Below are 18,435 nucleotides of genomic sequence, written 5' to 3'. Positions count from 1 at the left end.
AGACCTGAGCCTTGGCACACAGTGCACCCCAGCACAGGACACCCCAGGGATACAGGGCATGCATCCAGTGGCCATGAGGCTGGCCCAGCTGGCCCTGGGCACCTCAGGGATGTTGGACATGTCCAGTGGCTGCAAGGCTGGCCCAGGTGGCCCAGGGCTCCCTAGAATGTGCAGGAACCTGCAGGCACTGACTGAGAGAGGTTCCTGGGAAAGGGGTGACACAGGGGTGTCCCTCAGATGTGACCCCCAAGATGTGACCCCCCCATATGATCTCCCCAGATGTGATACCCCATGATGCACCCCCCCAAATGTGACTCCCCTCTCGTGTCGGCCCGTGTCCCTCCCCCAGATGTGACACCCTCTTATGATCACCCCAGGTGTGACCCCCCAAGATGTGACTCCCCTTCATGTCCCCCCATGTCCCCCAGATGTGACCCCCCATGATCTCCCCAGATGTGATCCCCCCAGATGTGCCCCCCAAAGATTTGACTCCCCCTTGTGTCCACCTCGTGTCCCTCCCCCAGATGTGACCCCCCCCATATGATATCCCCAGATGTCACCCCCCAGGATGTGCCTCCCCAAAGATTTGACTCCCCTTCATGTTCCCCCACGTCCCTCCCCCAGACATGGGTGACACCCTCTTACCATCACCCCAGATATGACCCCCACCCCCAGGATGTGACTCCCCCCTCGGTGCCCCCCTTTGTCCCTCCCCCAGCTGTGCCCTCCAATATGATCTCCCCGGATGTGACCCCCTAGGATGTGACTCCCCCAAGATGTGACTCCCCTTCATGTCCCCCCATGTCCCTCCCCCAGATGTGACCCCCCATGATCTCCCCAGATGTGACCCCAGGATGTGACTCCCCTCCATGTCCTCCCCCAGCTGTGCCCCCCCATATCCTCTCCCCAGATGTGACCCCCCCAGGACATTCCTCCCCCAGGATGCGTCCCCCCTCCCCGCGGTGTCCCTCCCCCCCCGCCCCGCCCCGCGCCTGCGCAGCCCCCGCCCTTCCCCGCGCGGCGCCCGGACCCGGCGGCGGCGCAGGATGAAGGACCGGACCGGGGAGCTGCGCGCCGTGAGTGGGGGGGGAGCTCCGAGCACCGGGGATGCTCCGGTGGGGGGTGATGCTGCGGGGAATGATGCTCCGGTGGGGGATGATGCTGCGATGGGGGATGATGCTCCGGTTCCCGCCCCCCACTCCCCGGTGCCGCCCGGTTCCCCCCCCCGCCCCATACCGTCCAGGTGCCCCTCCTGTGCCTCTCCGGTTCCCGATTCCCCTCCATCCGACGCCCGGTTTCGCTCCAGTTTGCCCCCCACCTCCCCGGTGTCGCTCCGGTTCCCCTCCATCCCCCTCCCGGTGTCACTCCGGTTCTCCTCCCTACACTCCCCGTGGTGCCACACTTCCCCGCCAGGGACACCTCCCTTCCCCTCACTACCCCCATCACCTTCCGCAGACCCCGCCTTCGCTTGCCAGCCAACCCCCCCCTCCTCCCCCCCTTCTAGACCCCCCCAACCTCCCACCTTGCAGGGACCCCCCCACTGCCTTCCAGGGACACTCCTTTGCTGCCAGGAACACCCCTTGCCTTCCAGGGGAGCCCCCCCTACCCCCCTTGCCTGCCAGGGACCCCCCCTCACCTGTGAGGGCACCCCCTTTCCTACCACAGTCACCCCTCGCCTGCCAGGGACCCCCTCTTTGCCTGTGAGGGCACCCCCTTTCCTACCACAGTCACCCCTCGCCTGCCAGGGACCCCCCCCTCGCCTGTGAGGGCACCCCCTTTCCTACCACAGACACCCCTTGCCTGCCAGAGACCCCCCTCGCCTGTGAGGGCACCCCCTTTCCTACCACAGTCACCCCTCACCTGCCAGGGCCCCCCCCCGCTTTGCCTGTGAGGGCCCCCCCTTGTCTAGCACAGACACCCCTCCTTTCCCCTGCCAGGGCTAGCCCCCCAACCCCCCCCCCCCCCCCCCCAGCCAAGCCCCCCTCTTTCCAGCCCCTCCCCTTTTGCTCCCCCAGGGCTGTGGTGCTGAGCTCTGCAGTGCAGGGGGGGTCCGCGGCGATACCCGGGGGAGGGACACAAGAGCCTGAAATCTCAGGGTGCTGCTCCAGCGCCGCCTGCTTTGCTGCTTTTTCTCATATTTTCGTTTTTTTTATTAAATTACTTCACGGTGAGGGCTGCCTGGGAGGTGAGGAGGGGTCTGGCCATCCCGGGGGGGTACCTGTGGGAGGGGAGGGGTGACGCAGATGCAGAGTGAGGGATAGAGGATGCAGAGACCCCCCCCCCCAGCATCGCTCCAGCTTTGGATTTGGAGAACGCTGGAGGATGGAGCCTTGCGGGGGGGGGGGGGGGGGGCTGTGGATGCTGGAGGAGGAAGGGGCTAAATAAAGAACTGCCCCCCCCCCCCCCCTTTCCTGCTCAGCCAGAACGCCTGGAAAACACCCAGACTGGGGGCTCTTTCTCCACCAACAGCGCAGGCTGTGAAATAGGATTGGAAAATAGGCTTTTTAATAATAATAGTAAACCCTAGCCCCACGAGCGGCCGCTTGGCAGCTGCTGCTGGCTGAGAAGCGATGCCGTGGAGTATTTTGAAAGCTCTCCGTTTCTTAATATGGCTTAAGAAAAACAAAATGCATTTTCGCCTCCCTCTCTGCTGTTGATCCTGATTCATCAGCCCTGATCCTGAAGGGTGCAGTGTCCTCCTCAGGCTGCATGCTGCATCCTGTGACTCCAGGGCTTGGAGGTCTGATTTGGAGTATCCAGTGACTCCAGGGCTTGGAGGTCTGGTTTGGAGCCTCCAGTGACTCCAGGGCTTGGAGGTCTGGTTTGGAGCCTCCAGTGACTCCAGGGCTTGGAGGTCTGGTTTGGAGCCTCCAGTGACTCCAGGGCTTGGAGGTCTGGTTTGGAGCATCCACTTGACCTGGAGCTGAACAGGGCTGTGGGGAGCAGGGCAGTGCACATGAAGAACATGGATTTACAGCATCGGTGGTGATGTCCTCCTGGGAGGAAGAAGATGCTGCGGTGGAAGGAGTATAGGAGTGTTTGGGCTTGTTTTGTCTGTGCTGCTGGTGCTCAGCTTTAAGAGCCTCGACCAATTTCTTCCCATTTTAATCTAGCATCAAAATTCTGGCAGGGATGCGAGGAATTAAAAGAAAAGAAGAGTATTGTAGAATCATAGAATAACTTGGTTGGAAAAGACCTTTGAGATCATCAAGTCCAGCCATACCTGTCCTCTACTAAACCATCCCTGAGCACCTCATCCATCCTTTAAACCCTTCCAGGGATCGGGACTCAACCAGCCCCCTGGGCAGCCTCTGCCAGTGCCTGAGAACCATTGTGGTAAAGAAATCTTTCTTAATATCTAATGTAAACCTCTCCTAGTACAGCTTGCTGTCATGTCATCCTATTGCCTATCACTTGGGAGAAGAGACCAGCGTTCACCTCGCTACGACCTTCTTTTCAGAGCTGGCTTTGTTGGAGCCGAGGGGGGAATGTGGGGCTTGCGCTGCTTTGCAGAACGGGAGCTTCATGTCTTCAGGGGGATTTTAATATGGTCCGTGAAATTCGACATCCCAATCCCCTGTCTTTCCTGCATCTTGAGGATCCTGTTGTGGTCCAGCTCACTTGAGAGAATTTAGTGCACCAGCGTGGTGGTGCCTCCAGGCCTGCTCAGAATCAAGGATGGGAAGTTTAGTTTGCAGCTGAAGAACATCCTCTTGGTGTGGAGGAAGGGGAGCCAATGGCTGGCCGTGAAGGATGTGTTTAGCAGGGCCAGCAGAGCTTTTGCTCTCTGCTACTTATGGGTAGGTGCCACCTCTCTGGCCATGGGTGATGGTTCCTGCCCATCCGGAGCAGAGCTGGAGCAGGTCCCCTTTCCCAGAACACTCAGGAGCAGCTCCTCCTGCTGTGGTTGTCCCTGTGCAGTGTTGGTGACAGAGCAGGGATGGGACAAAAATTATCATTGAATCATAGGATGGTTTGGGTCGGAAGGAACCTCAGAGCCCGTCCAGTTCTATGCCATGGGCTGGGACACCTCCCACTGGATCAGGTTATCCAAAAAGTGATTTATTTTGCTTTTCAGATGGTCTCGAAGCTGCTTTTCCCAGTGCTACAGGTGCCCAAAATGTCTTGATTTGGGCTCAGCTTGGGTTATGTCCTGCAAAGCTTGAGGAGAGCTGATGCTGAGGGTCCTGCGTTATAAAGAGCCATCATCTGTTGTGGATAGAGGAAGAGCCTGGAGCTCTGCTGTGGTGGCTCAGCAGGGACCATGGCTGGGTCCAGGGGTAGGTGATGCCGGCGTGCAGGGCTGTGAGGGTCCCACACCGCTCCATTCTGCCTGAGAGATGACGGCTCCATTTGGGTGAGACATCAGGATTTCAAGGGTGTGAGACAGGTCCAAATGCTAAAATAATGATGAATGGTGTTTTGAGAGAGAGTAGGAGGAGGTAAGGGAGATGTGCTGGCGTCATGGGATTGCAGGATGGTTTGGGTTGGAAGGGACTTTAAAGCCCATCTAGTTCCACCCCCTGCCATGGGCAGGTACACCTCCCACTGGATCAGGGGCTCCAAGCCCCATCCAACCTGGCCTGGAACCCCTCCAGGGATGGGGCAGCCACCACTGCTCTGGGCAACCTGGGCCAGGGCCTCCCCACCTTCACAGCAAAACATTCCTCTGTCCGTGCTAACCCCACCTTCGTTCAGTTTAAAACCATTGTCCTTGTCCTGTCACTGCAGACTCTGGTCACAAGTCTCTCTCCCTCTTTCTTATCCACCCCCTTTAAGCACTGAGTGGCCGCAATGAGATCTCTCTGGAGTCTTCTCCAGGCTGCACAACCCCAACTCTCCCAGCCATTCTCCTCAGCAGAGGAGTTCCAGCCCCTGGACCGTTTTGGTGGCCTCCTCTGGAGCCGCTTTCCCAGGTCCGTGTGTTGTGCTGGGACCCCCGAGCTGGGCGCAGGGCTGGGGGTGTGAGGAGAGCAGGGCAGAGGAGGAGCATGTCCTTCCTCGAGCTGCTGGCCACGCTGCTGGGGCTGCAGCGCAGGAGACGCTTGGCCTTCTGGGCTGCAAGTGCCCATTGCTGGTTGATGTCCCATTTGTCACCCACCAGTATCTCCCAAGTCCTTCTCTGCAGGGCTGCTCTGTATCCATCCATCCATCCATCCATCCATCCATCCATCCATCCATCCTTCAATCTGTGCTGGACTGCCCTGACCCAGGTGCCTTTGGCCTGGTTGAACTTCATGACGTTCACATGGGCCAACTCCTCCAGCCTGTCCAGGTCCTTTTGGATGCCATCTTTTCCCTCCAAGCATATTGACTGCACCACTCATCTTGGAGTCACCTCTGCCGAGGATGCACTCCATCCCAGTGTTTGTGTCCTTGGTGAAGACATTGAGCAGGCCCTGGAAGTTGCAGTTGGCAATTTCTGTCCCTGTTTCCAGCAAGACTCAGTTCCTTGCAGTTGCTTCCCCGTTAGTGGAACAGTGGGATGGTGCCAAGGAGCTGTGGGCTGCTGTGATCTGCCTGTCCGGGCCGGGAGAGGGGAGTTTGATGGGAGACGGAGGCTGGAAGGCTGTGGGGGTATAGGGGAAGGGTGGACCTGGATGGTTCGGGTCGAGTTTCCTGTTGCTGGAGGAACTCCACACACTTGGCCTTGAAGAAACGTACGTCTGGGTGATTTCAGGAGGGCAGGACTCTGCTGCCAATTGGCAGAATTTCCAGTAGCTCTTCAGTTTTGGTGACTGTAGCAATCGCTGGGCTCTAGTTGGGCAGGGAAAGACTATTTATCAGCTGACAGATCCCCTCCCTGTTCCCCGCCAAGATGTTTTATCTTGCAATTACATGATGATTGTGTTCCTCGAGATGCTCAGGTTGACGCTGGGTTCAGGCACTGTTTGAAGAGGTTTGGCAAGGCCATCATGCTTGTGGGCCAGTGTCCAGGCCTGGCAGTTTGCAGCACTAGCAGAAGCCCCCCCAGCGTGACAAGGACTTTCTCTGGAGTGGTGATGGGAGAAGAAGGACCTGAGTGTCCCCATTGCACTCTGGCACAGGTCTCTTGTGGTGGGACTGGTCATCTGTCTTGGGGACCACAGAGGTGGCGGCAGGATGGGAGGCTCAGCATTTGCCTGTGACAAAGCAAGGGTAGAAAATGATGGTCATGTTCCCTGGTGACCTTCCTTTTGAGTGTAAAGACTTGTCTTACTGAAGTGAGTGTTAATTGAGAATAATCCCTCTGGGGTTTGGAGAGTTGCTCTTTCTGTTGGAGCGAGTCCAGAAGAGGCCACCAAGATGATCCGAGGGCTGGAGCACCTTCCGTACGAGGACAGGCTGAGAGAGTTGGGGTTGTTCATCCTGGAGAAGAGAAGGCTATGGGGACACCTTAGAGCAGCTTCCAATGCTGAAAGGGGCGCCAGGAAAGCTGGGGAGGGGCTCTGGATCAGGGAGTGCAGAGAGAGGATGAGGGGGAACAGTTTTGAGCTGCAAGAGGGCAGATTGAGATGAGATCTTAGGCAGAAATGTTTTGCTGTGAGGGTGGGGAGGCCCTGGCCCAGGTTGCCCAGAGCAGTGGTGGCTGCCCCATCCCTGGAGGGGTTCCAGGCCAGGTTGGATGGGGCTTGGAGCCCCTGATCCAGTGGGAGGTGTCCCTGCCCATGGCAGGGGGTGGGACTGGATGGGCTTTGAGGTCTCTTCTAACCCAAACCATTCCATGATTCTATGATTTCATGCCAAGCTTTTATTTCTCATTGTACCTCATTTGTTAATGAGGAGTAGAATCCCAAACCACACCGATGGATGAGGCAGGGGTGCAACCCTAGACCTGGTTTGGCACTTCTCCAGCTTGCAGAAATGGTTGAAATGGTTTTGGGGGGCCCTTTTGTTCTGTGCCCATGGCTCCTCATGGGCAGCCGTTTTCAGATACCTTTCTCCAGTGTTGTCTGTGCATTTCTGCTGCGCCGTCATCCTTCCCAGCCAGCTGAAACCCCGTGCCTGCTGCATCCCTGTTCCAGGTGCTGCCTCTTGCCTGTGGGAGTTGCGGGAAGGTGTGTGTTAAAAATGAAAAGAGAGAGAAAGCAAGGTCGGCTCCAAGCCCAGCTCTGTGGATCCCCTTCTTCCCTCCTGTGGCAGCTGGAATCTGCTGCGCAGCCCCTCAGGACTCGCAGCCAGACCTTGCTCCATCCCCTCTTGTTAATATTATCTCCCGCTGCTCCCGCTGATGATTTCTCTCTTGGGGGCACAAATGTGAAGTCAACCAGCGCTGCTGTTTGCAGCAGGAGTCGGGGCTCGTTGATCTTCATCTGGGTAGTGGGGCTTCTCCAGAGCCACCTCCTGCTGCAGACGTCCCTGGAGATGGATTTATTTGCTTATTTCAATGCTGTCTCCCTTGCCTTTTTTAACCCTTTTGCTTGCCTGACATGTTTTTCGAGCTCTTCTATTCAATGAAAAGGGTCACTTAAATAATTCAGCTTGGTTTCTTCCCTCGCCCATTGGGGAGCGGGGCTGTCACGTGGCAGCCAGTGGCTCTGGGTTGCGTGGCTGCAGCCTGCATGGCCACCCGGTCTGGCTGGAGTTGGTGCCATGGGGAGCGATGCCAAAAAGCTGATTTTCTGGGGTCTGGAAAGAGCAAAGCTACTGGGGGAGGCTGTGCCCTTGAACCACGCCTGGCCCAAGCATCTCCCCATTGTGAGGTGCATCTCCAGGGCAGAGAAGCTGCTTCTCTTGCTCTCTTGTGGTCCTGGAGAGTGGGAGGAGGTGGGACTCGGGGCAGTCTTTGCTCCGCAGGGTCAGCTGGGCCTGTCAGCCAGGCTGGCAGGGAATAATGGAATTGATGGAGAGCTCACTTGCAATGCCTGCTTTGCATGTTCTCCATCCAAGATGTTCTTCTACTCCCCAGCAGCTGTGGGGTCCCAGGTGTTCCGTTAGCACCACAGCAGTGGGCACGCATCCGAGTTGGGCAAGCCAAGGAAAACATAAAATCGGGAAGACCCCTTGATGTGCTTCAAACCCAGCATCGTGCAAAACCCAGCCTCTAGGTCTGCTCTGGATGGTGTTCCACGTCCCACCCCGGGAGGAGACTGAGGTCTGCAGGGAGGGGCTGCACTGTGCGTGGCAGTGCACAGGGGTTTGGAGGGTGGCACCATTCTCAGAGTGGGACACTAAGCCCCAGGGTCTGTTGGTGTCTGTTGCAGAGCTCAGGGTGCATGCTTTCCATCTGAGATGTTCTTCTGCTCCCCGGCAGCTTGGGCAGTCCTGGGTGTTCCTGTGCTGCAGGGATACTGCTAGCACCACAGCTGTGGGCACGCACCCAAGTTCATAGAATCATGCAGTGGTTTGGGTTGGAAGGGACCTTAAAGCCCGTACAATTCCAACCCCTGCCATGGATACCTCTCACTGGATCAGGTTGCTCAAAGTCCCATCCAACCTGGCCTTGAACATCACCAGGGATGGGGGATCCACAAACTCTCGGGGCAACCTGGGCCAGGGCCTCCTCACCTTCATAGTGAAGAATTTCTTCCTAATGTCTAATCTAAATCTTCTCCCTTCCAATTTAAAGCCATTCCCCCTCATCCTATCGCTCCACGCCCTTGTAAAAAGTCCCTCCCCAGCTTTCTTGCAGACCCCCTTCAGTATTGGAAGGCCACTATAAGGTCTCTTGGTGTCTGCTGAGGAGCTCAGGGTGCAGGATGGTGGGAGCTTGGTGGCCCCACCGATGTCAGCCTGTATGCAGAAATACTCTTTGCCTCCTGTGACCCGGTTCTGCACTGCAGATGCTGGAGAGGAACGAGCTGTTGTGTTTGCGAACGCTGTACGTTGGCCGCACGCTGTGTGTCTAAAAAGGCTCGAGCCAAAGGGGTTAAGAGCAGTTCCCGTTGTTTTAATTGCAAACGTCTTTGTCTTTGTGGGAGCCTGTACAAATGTTTGTTTTGCCATGAATCTCCCTGTTAACAAGATTTCTCAGGAAATATGCAAAATTGTCACTACAGGCAGAACATGTACAGTAAGGCTCATTAAGCCGAGTACTGTGATAAATTGCTACTTCCAGAAAATTACATATGTTAGGGAAAAGGAGGAGAGGGAGCCCAAGTGGAAGACCTGGGAAGATAGAGTGTGCAGTCATGTCCTGGCTCCTGGCGGCTGGAGGGTGACCTGAGCGGACCGGTGGCTGGGGACAGCTGAATGTCCTTGGAGCACAGCATCTGCAGGATTAGCTGTAGAGGAGATGCATGGGAAAGGGAAGGTGAGCAAGGAAGGACGGCTTCCCAGAGGAACAGAGCGATGCTGTGTCAAGACCAGACCAGGCAGAAAGCCAACAAGACTGAGGTGACTCAGGAAGCAGAATGTTTTGCTGAGCTGGAAGGCGAGGGGAGAGGGCAGGGGCGATGTGGCCAGTGGCAGGGCTGGTGCCTGAGATGTGGGTGCTGCCTTGGCCCCCAAAATAGGGAGCAGACTGGTGGCTGTGGGGTGGCGTGGACCTGAGGACAGGCTGTGGTTGTGTAGTGTGTCATGGGCTCACAGAGTGTTTTGGATTAGAAGGGACTTTAAATTCCATCCAGTTCCACCCCCTGCCGTGGGCAGGGACACCTCCCACTGGATCAGGGGCTCCAAGCCTCATCCACCCCGGCTTTCAACACCTCCAGGGATGGGGCAGCCACCACTGCTCTGGGCAACCTGGGCCAGGGCCTCCTCAGCCTCACAGTGAAACATTTCCTCCCTCTGTCCACCCTAACTCCACCCTCGTTCAGTTTAAAACCTTTGTCCTTGTCCTGTCACTGCAGACCCTGGTCACAAGTCTCTCTCCCTCTTGCCTATCGGCCCGCTTTGAACACTGAGTGGCTGCAGTGAGGGGTCCTCACAGTCTCTCTCCAGACTGCACAACCCCAACTCTCCCAGCCGTCCTTCCTAGCAGAGGAGTTCCAGCCCCTGGACCATTTTGGTGGCCTCCTCTGGAGCTGCTCTCTCAGGTCCGTGTGTTGTGCTGGGGATTTCTTCCAGACCTCAAATCTGCAGGACCGATGCTGACCCTGTGTGATCAGCTCCTCATACAGCTTTGCCTATAATTCCTTCGTCAACTCCATGCCCTCCTCTAGATGCTCTCCAGGAGCTTTAGATCCTTTTTATACTTTGAGGAGCAAAACTGTTGAGTGGTTTGCATTGGAAAGGACCTTCAATGATCCTCTAGTCCAACCCCCTTGCGATGGGCATCTTCTGCTAAATCAAGCCCTGTCTGGGTTGTAAAATTCTAAATTTGCTCCAAGTTATTTGTGTTCGTTTGTTCTTTGGCCAATGTTCTTCCACTGGAGGAGGTTCCTCTTCCCTGCTGCCTGCTCTTCTGGCATCCACTGGTCCCTCAGCATTCACCAGCAAGTGTGGAGGTTTCATACTGTTAAAGTCTGCTTTAAGATGGGGCTGAGCTTTCTGTTAGTGGTGCGATACTGCAGTTTCTAGTGGATTCTTCCAGATCTGGATTTCTTTTAATGGGAAATAACTAAAATAATAATAATAATAATAATAAAAAAATCTTCTGCCCATGTTGCCCTGTGAGTTTTCAGAAGCTCAGTGCCAGCCGTGGCCGCTTCCCGTCATACAGTGCTTCTGCTCTGATGTCTGCTGCGGATTTGCTGGTTTGAAGTCTTCCTTTTTATCTGACTTTGCTTTCAGATCTTTAGGTGCAGCCTCACCAGTGCCGAGTCCAGGGGGAGATCCCTTCCCTGCTCCTGCTGGCCACGCCATGGCTGATCCAAGCCAGGATTCGCCTTCTTGGCCGTGTCCTAGAGCTACAGGGGGAGGTCAGCGAGCTCAGCTCCTTGCCCTCTGCGGGGCCGATGGCATTTATTAAGTGGAATGTTATGTGCCTGCTTCTAAAATTGAGCTTAAACACTGTCCACGGCTCTGATAATAGGTTTTAGTTTCACATCTAAGACCGGTAACGTAGTTCTGCAGCAATGAAAGCCAAAACCTTAAGGACAAAACTCTTGGAAATCTTCTCACTTGCACTGCTAGGGGTGGAAATTGGAAACATCTCCTGACTCATGCATATGTCGCTGAATGCTGAAGTAATTTGTGCTTTGTATTGTTCTTCATTGAAAAGTTGTTAGAGGGAAGTATGGGCTGGTTTTGGTGAATATTGGAATTGGACATGACTGATGTGAGGCCTCTGGGCTATAAAATACTCAGTTTATGATGCTGTATAACTGCACTAGATGTATACTTGGCAAAACATGCTACGGCTGAGGCTGTAGGTGATTTAAGATGTGGTGTTGGGTTGTTCAGCTCTCCAGGGCTCTCTCCTGGGAGCAGGCTATCCTCATCCTCAGTCTTAACATCACCTTCCCAAAAAATCTCTGGAGCAGGACTTCTACTTGAGAAAGGCTTGGTTTGGCTGCTGCGAAATGCTAAAGCAAACCCTAAGGTGTGAAGGGTCAGCACAGCCTCCCAGAATGAGGGTGGTGTTAATTTGGTGGGTAGGAGACCAATGGGTGCTTAGGATCATAGAAACATTGAGGTTGTAAAAGACCTTTAAGCTCATCCAGTCCAACCATGAGCCCAACCCCACTGCACCTGCTAAACTGTGTTCCCAAGTGCTACATCCACATACTGTTTGAACCCCTCCAGGGATGGAGACTCCACCACTGCCCTGGGCAGCCTCTGCCAGGGCTACACCACTCTGTCAGTAAAGAAATTGTTTGTAATATCCAACCTAAACCTCCTCTGGGACAACTTGAGGCCATTTCCTCCTGTCCCATCCCTTGTCACTTGGGAGAATAGCCCACCTCACCACAACCTCCTTTCCAGGAGCTGCAGTGAGTGATGAGGTCTTCCCTCAGCCTCTTCTTCTTCAAGGTAGAAAACTCCAGGTCCCTCAGCTGCTCCCAGAACCCCTGGCCTCCAGCTCCTTCCCCAGCTCTCTTCCTTCTCTGAGACACGCTCCAGCCCCTCAATGTCCTTCTTGGAGTGAGGGGCTCAAAACTGAACCCAGGATTCGAGGTGGAGCCTCACTAGCGCCGAGTCCATGGGGATGATCTCTTCCCTGCTCCTGCTGCCCACTGCATGGCTGTTGGAAGCCAGGATGCTGTGGGCCACCTGGGCCACTGCTGGCTCACGTTCAGCCACTGTTGACCAGCACCCCCAGGGCCTTTTCTGCCTGGCAGTTTTCTAGCAGCTCTTCCCTAAGCCTAGAGCTCTGCATGGTTATTGCAACGCAGGTGCAGGACTCGGCACTTGGCCTTGTTGAACCTCATCCCATTGGTTGCAGCCCATGGCTCCAGTCTGTCCAGATCCCTCCTGCCTTGTTCATGTGAAGCTGCAGCATCAGAGCCTGAGATTCTGCTGCTGAGCATCGCATTGCTGGACTTGGATGTTTCCAGGGATCTGAGCATCCATATGCTTTACTACATGTCCTGTAGGTTTTCTAAGATGGCCGAGAAGAGATCTCAGAGCAGCTTCCTGCTGAGTTGTTCCAACCTTGTCCTTTGCAGTGATGTGTGTGCCGAAGCCGCGGGGAGTGAGCTGACACAGGAGCTCTTGGCTTCCAGCAGCAGTGCCCTGGGTTTGGGGACTTGGATGTGGGGAACAAGGTGATGGGTATTGGACCCGCTGTGTGTGGGGCTGTGGTCCCAGCCGTGCCCCACTGCTGTTGATCATCCTTCCCCTGAGCAGCCTGGTGTCATGCATCCCACGAGGCGCTTTGGTTTTGGTACAGAAGGGGCCATCATTTTGCAAATCGAGGTGGCTGGAATTTCTCAGACTGGGCAAATCAGCACAAAGGTGTCCAGTAAATACATCATCTGTCCCGTGTGTGCCCGTGTCCCACGCCCTGCCCCAAGATTCAGCCTGGAAGCGAAGCCGATGAGCAGCATCCTGCATCTCTTAGGGATGAGGCGTTTTTTACTGAACATAATGGTTCCTGAAAGGGAAGAGGCAGCTATTGGGGCTTTTTTCCTTTCGTTGGGTTTTTGGGAAGCTGGCCTTCTCCCTGAGGGGGCTGGGAGGACCTCACAGCCTTGTGGGTTGGCTGGAGGCAGGGCCAGGGTTTGCTGCCTGTTGGTACAGCACGGATGCTTCCTAGGAAAGGATTGGCTCATGTGGTTTCGTGCCACTGGCACAGCTTCATGGAGGGATGAGCTGAGGGTCAGCACGGTCCCCTGGGGTGCACAGGTGGCCAATGGTGGCCGAGCCCATTGCTCCTGTGCCGTGGCGCTGCTCTGCTGCCTGTAGCAGCTCTACAGACACATCTAGACACGGTCGAATTCATCTGCAACACTAACAGAAGAGAGCAGGAGCTCTCTTCTGCTGGAAAGGAAAGCTGGGGAGGGGCTCTTGATTGGGGAGCACAGGGGCAGGACAAGGGGAATGGTTTTGAGCTGCAAGAGGGGAGATTGAGGTGAGACCTTAGGGAGAAATGTTTCCTGTGTGGGTGGGGAGGCCCTGGCCCAGGTTGCCCAGAGCAGTGGTGGCTGCCCCATCCCTGGAGGGGTTCCAGGCCAGGTTAGATGGGGCTCGGAGCCCCTGATCCAGTGGGAAGTGTCCCTGCCCATGGCAGGGTGGTGGAACTGGATGGGCTTTAAGGTCCGTTCTGACCCAAATAATTCCATAATTCTATGGTTCTGTGATTCTAATAAGCTCATCTCCTGCTGGAAGCTGGTTTTCGAGCTGGTCTCACCTAAGGCACTTCCACTTGCAGCACTTTGCTGTGTCTCTGTTTCCTCTCTCCCTGTAGAGAGCCTTGGGGCAGCCTTTGCTGCCCGAGGTTGCAGCCCATCAGGTGTACCAGGCAGATGCAGAGATGGATGAATGGCCATTCCAGCAGCTGAGAAGCACTAGGAGACTTGTGAATGTGGTGTGCTTGCACGGCATTGGGAGCGCGTGCTCCTCGCCTGTCACTGCCAAGTAACCCAGACTTTGGAAAGCTGTGAATCATTTCCCACTTGTGTTGAGCAGCACCAGCGGGTAGCTTTGACCTAGACTGGAGCTTTCCGCTTGGCTTTGAAACCTGGGATGCTCAGAGCTGGGATGTGTGAACTCAAGCTGCTCTCAGCTGGATGGATGCTTTAGGTTTCCTTAGGAAAGGTGTTTTGATTTTGTTTCTACGTCGGCAGCAGTGTATGGGAAGACGGACGGAGGCAGAAGCTGGGAGCAGCTGATCCTTCAGTGCTCTGCACCCCGGGAGCTTTGCCTGCCCGGTGCCATCTCCTCCTTGAGTCCTGATCAGCCCTACCGCTAACGCCCGGCTGCTGCTTCCCGTGCACGAGAGTGTCGTGTCAGAGGCAGTGTGGCACAGGGGGGATTTCCAGTGACGTGGGTTGGACAGATGGTGCACTTCTCCAGCCCAGAGTGACACATGCCCTCCTAACCAGCAGGCTCCACGCTTGTAACTTCCTTTTCACAGGGCTCCTGGCCTGGCTTTTGTGCCGCTCTCCCTGTACGCAGCAGGACAGCACCACGTTCCGTGCCTGCCCTAAATAACCATCGTCAGCCTGTGCAGCAGCGCTTGCTTGTGCCTGGGGGGCGAGCTGCCTTGAAAATCACAGAATCATGGACTGGTTTGGGTTCAAAGGGACCTTAAAGCCGGTCCCACCCCCTGCCATGGGCAGGGACACTTCCCACTGGATCAGGGGCTCCAAGCCCCATCCAACCTGGCCTGGAACCCCTCCAGGGATGGGGCAGCCACAACTTCTCTGGGCACCCTGGGCCAGGGCCTCCCCACCCTCACAGCAAAACATTTCTCCCCAAGATCTCATCTCAATCTCCCCTTTGCAGCTCAAAACCATTCCCCTCATCCTGTCCCTGCCCTCCCTGATCAAGAGCCCCTCCCCAGCTTTCCTTTCCAGCTTCCCTTTCAGCACTGGAAGCTGCTCTGAGGTCTCTCCGCAGCCTTCTCTTCTCCAGGCTGAACAACCCCAACTCTCTCAGCCTGTCCTTGGATGGGAGATGCTCCAGCCCTTGGATCATCTCCACAACCTCCTCTGGTCTCGCTCCAATAGCTCCATATCCTCCCTGTGCTGAGGAATCCAGAGCTGAGGTCAGTGCTCCAAAATCTAAGCGCACTGATTCGCTCCAGGCCTGGCAGCTTCTGCCCCGGTGTGTGGCCCTGGTCATGGCCGAAACGGACAACTCTGGAGTTCCAGGCTTCAGGGAATGTTTCTTCTCCATGCCCACAGAATGGTGGGTCAGGACAGCAACACACCTGCTTTTCTCTGCTGGGGTGAGGTTTTCACTTGCGTCGCAGTAGCTCTCCCATCTCAAGATCTTTGGATGAGCCCTTTGTGAAGTGGTTACCAAAGCAGAGGGTGTCACGAGCAAGGTAGCGAGACTGAAAGCTGAAGTGTCCTCTGGAGGACCCCATTTGGATCAGTCGCCTGAGGCTGGAAAGACAATTTTAGGAGGAAGGATAGGAGTTTTGTCTTAACTTATTTCAGGGTAAGAGTTGTGTCTCTGGAGACTGTGTTAGCTCTGCAAAGTGCAAAGAGGCCACGGGGTTAAGTGTAACCACCTGCAAAATGTGAGACAATTATAAGATGAGCGGAGACAATCTCCTCTCTTAAATCTTCTCCATTCCACTGGCTTTTTCTCTCTAGTGAAGATGGAGTAAGAAGAAACTTCCACCCCATTAATTTTCCACTTCCCTCCATCATGTATCTGCTTTGGATAACAATCTTTTAAATGTCTCCTTATTCACAGGACTGTAAATTTTTCTTTTGCCTGCGAGCTTGTGTCCCCTGCGTCGCTGGGGTGGGAGGTGTTTTCGTCTCTGGTGACAAAGACACATTGCTGCAGACAAGGGCAACCCATCGTTTGCCTGCTCTGGCTTTAATAGTTCTGTTGTATTTTCTGTTCTCTCCAAGCTTTCCTATGCTCTGCAGCATCCTTCATGTTTTCCCACCACAACATCTCTTGTGTTTTCCCATCACAGCATCCCTCATGCTTTACCGTGATGTCATCCCTCCTGTTTTCCCATTGCAGCATCCCTCATGCATTCCCATTGCAGCATCCCTTGCGCCTTCCCATCACTGCATCCCTCATGCTTTCCCAGCGCAGCATCCCTTGTGCTTTCCCAGTGCAGCATCCCTTGTGATTCTTATCGTAGCATCCCTTGTGCTTTCCCCTTGCAGCATCCCTCGCGTTTTCCCCTTGCAGCATCCCGTCTGTTTTCCCATCACTGCTGTTTGCAGAGCCACTGTGCTCATGCCAGCTGAGCAGAGCTCATAAAGGTCCCCCCTCGCAGCTCTCTGTTAGTGCGCAGGCACCCTTAGCCGTGTTCTGCTCTCGCTGGGAGGCGTGTGCTGTGGCATTGGGCTGTGGCAGTGGTTTGCATCGTGCCTTTATTGCTGGAGCTAGCCGTGCTCTGCTCTCTTGGTGTCCATAGGGCTTCAATGCAGCAGTGCTCGGGGTATCCCATGCTCTGGCTGGTGTTTACCCCAGCTCCTGCAAACAAGTGACTGAAGGCAAAGGACAAAGTGCTGCCAAGGAGCTCCTCAAATGGAGCTGCAAACTTTGCAGAAGGCACTTGTTGATGCCTCTCTCTGTGTTGTTGCAGGCGAAGGACAGTGATGATGATGATGAAGTCACCGTCAGTGTGGACCGGGACCGCTTCATGGATGAGTTCTTTGAGCAGGTGAGAGGGTTGCTTCTCCAGTGCAGCTTTAAAACCAGTTAAGACCTCTCCTCTAGTGCTGCAGCAGGCTGTGCTATGGACTCCTGAAGCAGGACTCCAGGTGGGAATGGGGACCCTGTCCTGGCTGATGCCACTTAGCTGATGGTCGAGGTCTTCAGAGGTGATGCTGAGAGTGCTGATTAGCAGGAAGCAGGCTTCCATGCAGCCCTGGGGCTATCATGGGCTTACCTGGCTCTATGGATGTTTTCCCATTACGGCATCCCTTATGCTTTCCTGTTGAAGCATCCGTGTTCCATCTTCTACTCCAGAAACCAATGGGGCAACTGGTCCAGGTTGGAGGGAGTGCGTGAGCCTTGCAGTGTGCTGCTAAAGTGGACCAGTGGCTCTCAAACCTCTCCTGAAAGAACCTCTGCAGAGTAGCAGTTTCTGCATGGGATTGATTTAATTTTGTGCCTCTCGTTAGCAAACAAGAGGTTGTCTCCTGGCGTGTGGGTGGCTGTGAGCTCTGCATGCGGATTTTTAGCACACCCTTAACATGGCATGTGTGTAGGGGGTGTTAAAATGTGTCTGTGCAGGCAGCGGAGTGCGGAATGGAAAAAAAACTGATGTGCAGATGGAGGAAGATGAGCAAAGTGGTGGTGTGAGTCGAAGGAGAAGACGGAGCTGGAGGGTGGGCAGCCCGGCAGGCAGAGGGCACAGGTAGAGGTTCCTCTTCTCAGTGATGCAGATGTGTCTCCTTGAAGTACACCAGGAAGCTGCCAGTCTGAATTTGCTGGCAAATGCGTCCGCTGTGGTCTATAGATGAGGGTCAAGATGGATTTCTCAGTCCCTGGAGCAAAGAGTCATAGAATCATAGAACCATTGTATTGGAAGGGACCTTAAAGCTCATCCAGCTCCACCCCCTGCCATGGGCAGGGACACCTCTCACTGGATCAGGGGCTCCAAGCCCCATCCAAACTGGCCTGGAACACCTCCAGGGATGGCGCCACCACTGCTCTGGGCAACACCGATGGGCAGAGTCTGGGAGTCTGAGCTGATGTGAATTTAGATGACTGTCCAAATGTTTCTCATTGAGGGCATCACAAAGGGTACAGAGTGCAGGGTCTGTATTCCGTTGCCGGGACTGCCGAGCCTGGCTGCTGCAGCGTGGAAGGTCTTATTTCACGAAAGTCCTACAGCTTGATGATCCAGCTGGGTAATATTCATCCAGGAGGACATTTTCTGTGGTTCAGACATGTCATGGTTGCTTTGGGATAGGGTTTAATAATCCCTCCCCTTTCAGCAAGTCAAGATCTCTCAGCAGTCCTGTCTCATTGTCCGTCTCCACAGGTGGAAGAAATTCGAGGCTTCATTGATAAAATTTCGGAGAACGTGGAAGAAGTGAAGAGGAAGCACAGTGCCATTCTTGCTTCACCCAACCCTGATGAGAGTGAGTGAGCCGTGATCTGCTTGCATCCCCGTGGGCGTGTGGCTGTGCTGGGCCGGGCTGCTGGTGGGGTGGATGGAGTCCAACAGAAGTCCTCTTGCCTTCAAGTGGCCAAGGCTGGAAAGCCACAGCGCACTGAGTTGGCTGATGGCCAGCGTGTGGGAGGGCTGGGAGGTGTGTGCGAAGGAGACGGAGGGACAGCTGATAGCTTTGTGACCTTGAAAGGTGGTCAGGGCCCAGCAAGGCTGCTAGTGTGGAATTCCCAAAGGATGAGGGCAACATGGAGGCTGAAAAGAGTGATGGCTGGTTTTGTACTTGTTGGCTGTTGTCTTCCCTTGGGTTGCTTGGGGACGGTACATGGATGAGGCAGTGCTTGCAGAATAGGCTGAGCATAACCTGCGTG

At 55.1% G+C, this 18,435-nt stretch overlaps 1 protein-coding gene across 2 annotated transcripts in view; it reads left to right on the top strand.

Moving 5' to 3' along the window:
- Window positions 1-991: 991 nt before the first annotated feature.
- Window positions 992-18,435, top strand: part of STX1A (syntaxin 1A) — a 77,880-nt gene continuing 60,436 nt past the window's right edge. The window contains exons 1-3 of one of the 2 annotated variants that reach the window (XM_054084672.1): window positions 992-1,076; window positions 16,529-16,606; window positions 17,936-18,035. In XM_054084672.1, coding sequence (XP_053940647.1) covers window positions 1,047-1,076; window positions 16,529-16,606; window positions 17,936-18,035 — 208 coding nt within the window. In that variant the 5' untranslated portion in view covers window positions 992-1,046. The remainder of the gene's footprint in view (window positions 1,077-16,528; window positions 16,607-17,935; window positions 18,036-18,435) is intronic. The other variant, XM_054084671.1, reaches the window with a different exon arrangement.

The sequence above is a fragment of the Cuculus canorus genome, chromosome 20, assembly GCF_017976375.1.
Source record: "Cuculus canorus isolate bCucCan1 chromosome 20, bCucCan1.pri, whole genome shotgun sequence".
NCBI classification, from domain to species: Eukaryota; Metazoa; Chordata; class Aves; order Cuculiformes; family Cuculidae; genus Cuculus; species Cuculus canorus.
Note: the sequence above shows the minus strand (reverse complement) of the source record. Positions and strands in the feature narration are given on the sequence as shown.